Consider the following 5,671-nt stretch of genomic DNA (forward strand, 5'->3'; position numbering starts at 1 on the left):
ATTTAGTTCTGCTGTGTACATTATTCCACTGAATGTTCAAATCAAATGCAAACTAGAATTTTAAAGTCTGTAAACATTGGCAGGGAATGATAGCTAAATTTAGATGTAGTGTTTGCACTGTCTGTTGTTTTTCCAGTTCTTTTTAGGAGGGTGAGATAGTAAAAATGTTCAGGAATTTGACCTAATTCATTTCCCTTTTTTGTCTAGGTTTGCAAGGCATACCAGGGGACTACATATCTCAGGGTGGTCCTATGGGTATGAGTATGACACAGTCAAGTTACACTCCTCCCCAGATGACCTCTCACCCTACTCAATTAAGACATGGACCCCCAATCCATTCATATTTGCCAAGTCACCCCCATCACCCAGCCATGATGATGCACGGAGGACCCCCTACCCATCCTGGAATGACCATGTCAGCACAGAGCCCTGCCATGTTAAATTCTGTAGACCCCAGTGTCGGTGGACAGCTTATGGACATCCATGCCCAATAGTATAAGGGAACTCAAGGAAAGAGAAAAAACTGTTTTAAGACTTTCGAACTTTGACCAGATGTTGACACTTCATACACAATTCCAGACAGCTGTGATTATTTTTTACTTTTATCATTTTTCATCAACAACAGAGGACCAATGGAAACAAGAACATAAATGTGAAATCATGGGCTCACTGAAAACAATCTATGTCCATGTAAAGATCCTCTGGGGGGAAAAGACTCCAAGAGTTATAACTACTGTAGTATATTAAACATAGGAACTAAGTTAACTTGTATATTTCTGTTGATCACTCCGTTATGTTGCCTCAAATAGTTTTAGAAGGAGAAAAAATATCCTTGTTTTCCACACTATGTGTGTTGTTCCCAAAAGAATGACTGTTTTGGTTCAGCAGTGAAGTCATGATCCATGAAAGACAACGGTATATTTCAGACCTGTTTTGGCCAGTGAGAAAAGAACTACCCTGGAGATGATGATGAAGTCTTGCTGGGTCTCTCATCACTCAGAAGGCAATTGGAAGAAGGCCTTGCCATCCCCTGGTTTTGTTCCTTCATAAATGTGTCCTTTAGTTTCAAACAGATCTTTATAGTTTGTGCTTCATAAGCCCAAGATATTTTTGGACTCTTTTTTTCAAAGAGCTTGCAGGTGAAGATTTAAAAAGACAAAGCAGGAACTTCTTCCAGTAGTTCTGAGCCTTGGCTTGGGACAGGACAAATCTGAAGGTTGGGCAGCTTTCCTCAACAAAAGAAGATATTAATGGTCTTTGCACCAAACCTAGAACTTTTATCATGGACTCAGAGCTTGGGAAAAAGCAAAAGAATACTGTAACAAACTTCGTACAGAGTTCGGTCTATTAATTGTTTCATGTTAGATATTCTATGTGTTTACCTCAATTGAAAAAAAAGAATGTTTTTGCTAGTATCAGATCTGCTGTGGAATTGGTATTGTATGTCCATGAATTCTTCCTTTCTCAGCACGTGTTCCTCACTAGAAAAAAATGCTGTTACCTTTAAGCTTTGTCAAAATTTACATTAAAATACTTGTATGAGGACTGTGACGTTATGTTTTAAAAAAAGGTGTTAAGTCACAAAATGCGGTAATAAATATTTCATTTTTGATTTTTTGTTAGGCCTTTGTGTTTTTAATCTTGATTAGATAAAACTATATGATCCTGGGGAGGAATGATAGAAATTTGTACCAACAAAAATCCAGACCAATATATATTTATATATCCATGTTTATATATCTATCTATCTACATGTGAGATTAATAGGGTTTTATAGTATGTGAGGTTATATATGCCTAAATATGAAATCAGAATGTAAGAGATGTGTATGATCTTTATGTCTAGAGCTAAAAAATGTGTGAGTACTTGCATGTAAGTCGTGAAAGGAAGTGTATGAATATTTATTTCAATTTCTTCCAATGCTACCCCCCTAGGCTTTAGTTGAACAAATACACTGCTGACTTTAAAGCACAGCTTGTCTGTAGACAAGACTGCAGAATGGAGCTGTTAATATTAGGAGTACATCAGTAGCAAAACTAGCTCCTGCTTTATGAGTTATAAACAACCACCTCAGTGCTCTGTTATATTTAATGTGGGTTATTTGGATGTCTACCAAAGTTGTACCAAACAAAATCCATCCTAAAGCGAATAGGAATAGATTTACAATATTTGTATGGTAGTACATATTTTTATGCATATCCTATGCATGTTTACTTCAATATAAGTTGCAATGGATTCACTGAGTCTTACTCCAAGGCACGTGTGCATTGGAGCCATAGATACATGACATCAGTATTGTAGTACTTAAATATCTATTGGTCTACATTGGATAGGCATACAACCAAATCAATATATGTCAATTCTCCCCTACTTAATATATTTCTATTACCATAATCTAGATCTGTTCAGACTTGGAACAGACCCACTGGAATCCATTAATCTACTATAGGTAAGACTAAGGCTAAATCCACATGAGGGCTGCATCCCAGTTCTAGTGAGCATTACCCTGCTCCAGTTTGACCCTGCTAATGCCCAAGTCACCTGTTTAAATTCTATCTCGAACTGGTCTTGAAAGTCCACACAGTTCCCCTTTTCTGAAACCAACTTAGTACAAAATGGCATTTCAGGCATGTCTGTGTGCTCACTGTATTGGATTATTTTAGATCACGTGACAGCAGTGGCTGCAGAGTTTGTTTCCACTTGCCACCATACATAAATTCATCAATCATTGCCTTCCTGTCAATCTTACCATCCACCAGCATTCCCATTATATGGCTTCCCTATGCAATCCCACTCTCTTCCTGTCCAAATGGGTGAATGAAGAGGTTTTAATTATCCTGACAGAAAGACAAACACAGGACAGAGGTGGGTTGTGTCTGAGTCAACAGTGTAAGAGTAGCGGGAAGGGATATTGGTGGCTCTCCTCATCCCTCCTCACCCTGCTTCCTTCATTGACACAAGACCTGGGCACTACCTGCCTGCCTACTTGACTGCCTCCCTGTGACTCCCACTATCTGCCCCATTGAGTTAGTGAGCAATTGGCCAATGGGGGGGGGGGTGCAAGTCTGATCCCCTTTCGGCCTGCCAGCCCTTCCCAGTGATTCAGTGAGCGAGAGACTGATTGGGGGAGCACATGTGTCTCCCTCGTCCCAGTCTTTCCATCTGGTCCCCTTCTTCCCATGAGTGATGAGCTGGGTGCCCGCAAATGTGGAATGACAGCTGTATTTAATAAAATGTAATGAAAGAATAAATATTCCATAATATGTAACACAACCCTCAGCAAGCAGAAAATCTCAGACCTTTGGTAAAAATTAAAAATGGCATCTAGATAACTACCCAAAAACCTGCCCTGACCCCCAGTTCCATCCCAGTTCCAATTTGAGCGAAGGACATACATTGCATTAAAAACTCATTTTTACTAGGAACTGCAGAATAAAATGTTTTTAAAAAAATATGTTTCATTAAAGACTAAAAGAAGTGTTATGAAAATGGAGGAGTGTTTGTGTTCCAACAACACTGAGATCAAGGTAAGGATAGATGATTTTGCAAGTGTGGATCCAGCTTAAGTTTCAATCCAAGAAAACACATTCATAAATAATTGTTTTATGTGATTGAATAAGGTGAGCTTTAGTAACAGAATTGAAATGAGAAGAGGAGGTGAAGTTTTGACTCATGTGTTACTAAAGGTAAGTAAAAAATAATTTTGTTAAACAAGAAGTGGTAGGGCATAGTGATTGTGTGCAGGTGATGGTGGCTTTGCCTGTTAAAGTCAAGATATGCATGATGTGCCTTTTGCTTGCACATGGACCTCCTTCATCTCTCCCTTGGTATGGCGAAATCAAATTAGGAAGTGTTTTAAACTCAGAATAGTTTTTGGTTTCATCCAGTCCAGCAAACTTCAGAACAGGTTAAGATATTTAAACTGCAGCTAGAAGTTAATTTTACACTGAGATATCTTATGAAGCTGGCAACTATATCTAGTTCAAACCTCAGTATGGATGAAGCAAAAATGGTGGCTGGGCATTTTGAAATAAACCAGTAATGAGAAGGAACACGCTAGCCCAGTGTCTTTCCTCCTATGGGAAGCAGCAAGAGAGTTTCTATTCACTGATTTTACAGGGTTCTAGATAGTATGGAGAGTATCCATATGTAGGTAATTCTTCTCTCCAGAAAGTCACTCTCCATGTGAAGAGAATGAAAGACAAGCTTGGAGGGAAAGGGAATATGCTCTCATATTACGATATCTAGTTTCATAATGCCTTGATAGACTAAGGTTAACATACTCCTTAGTTTAATCACAATACATGTGAAGGGACATTGTACATGGGGATAAAAGCCTTCTGGCTATCTTGGCTTAATGAGCTTCTGAACTGACCCCAAAGCCTCATACACCTGCTACCCTGTTTCCCCAAAAATAAGACAGGGTCTTATATTAATTTTTGTTGCAAAGGATTCATTAGGGCCTAGGTATAGCTGCCTGGACACTATTTAAATTGACTTTTTAATGAACTATAACTAGGGCTTCTTATTTCAAGAAGGGCTTATATTTTGAGCATCCTCAAAAAATCCTCAAAAATCATGCTAGGGCTTATTTTCAGGGTAGGTCATATTTTCGGGGAAACAGGGTAGGCCTTGACACTCATGTGGACAGGGCCTTCTTCAGACCTATTCTCTCTTTTTTTTCTTTTTAACAGTTGATGGGACAGGCAAGTGGAGCAGTCTTGAATACATTTCAGGAAAGCTGGATATATTTGCACTCCGTGATACCCACTGAAGTCAGTGAGATGGTTAGCTGCATGTTTTCTCTATGTTACAGAGCAGGCAAATTGAAACTTCTCTTCCATATGCATCCAGTGTTTAATATATAGTAAAGTTGTATGTCAGATGATGTTTAGGGATGGTAAAAGCATGGCTAGACCCTCCCTTTAATTACTGATAGTTATTTGTAGGGTAAACATTGCTCTTGGGGGCAATTCAGGTCAAATAAAACCCAACTGGAGGAATTCCCTTGATTTCATTAGATATGGGTTTATTATGCAATCTCTTAAGAATGTTGTTGTATTTAATATTTGCAAAATGTTCTCCTACCCTGCATCCTGCTATGCAGAAGAGTAATGCAACCATTTCCCATGGAAGAGGGAAGAAGAAGGTAAGAATTGGTGTCACTCTGAATTGGGAGCACTATACTCCGTTTCAGGTCAGCTCTTCTTTCTCAGTTTATTTCAAATATATCCGCAAAAGCTTTCAACTAAAACTTCCATATATTTAACAGTTTAAGCTACAAATGTAATGATTTATTCCCAGACTAGTGCTCAGCCTGTAACAGAAGAGAGGGAGTTTTGTATGAATATGTTAAGCTTTAGTTGGCAATAATATTATAGTATTTTTTCCACATTGGAGGGGAGGTAAATTCTACATTTGGTGTTAAATTTTATTCCAGCCCAACTGTCCAGATTCCCACTTTCTTGTAAAGAAACCTCCCAAACATAGGATTATTTGCTGAAGATACTAAAACAATTACTATTGTACTTGTATCTCAATAAGCAAAGTCAAACAAAACCAGTAGCAATTTAAATCAAACTTTCTGCATATTTCCTAACCTTTGGCAGCATATTAACTGTGGAGGCAGGGGAAAACCCGCTCTCCGCTAGATGTCTATTTTTGTAATGAA

The 5,671-nt window shown here is 38.4% G+C and overlaps 1 protein-coding gene across 8 annotated transcripts in view; it reads left to right on the plus strand.

The window, feature by feature from the left end:
* meis2 (Meis homeobox 2) overlaps positions 1 to 1,612 on the plus strand; it is a 215,197-nt gene extending 213,585 nt beyond the window's left edge. For 4 of the 8 annotated variants that reach the window (XM_008103147.3, XM_003214483.4, XM_008103154.3 and 1 more), the window contains one exon: positions 208 to 1,612. In XM_008103147.3, the coding sequence (XP_008101354.1) occupies positions 208 to 494 (287 nt within the window). In that variant the 3' untranslated portion in view covers positions 495 to 1,612. The remainder of the gene's footprint in view (positions 1 to 207) is intronic. The other 4 variants (XM_008103182.3, XM_008103194.3, XM_062968208.1 and 1 more) reach the window with 1 other exon arrangement.
* Positions 1,613 to 5,671: the final 4,059 nt, after the last annotated feature.

Source organism: Anolis carolinensis, chromosome 1 (genome assembly GCF_035594765.1).
Source record: "Anolis carolinensis isolate JA03-04 chromosome 1, rAnoCar3.1.pri, whole genome shotgun sequence".
Taxonomy (NCBI): domain Eukaryota; kingdom Metazoa; phylum Chordata; class Lepidosauria; order Squamata; family Dactyloidae; genus Anolis; species Anolis carolinensis.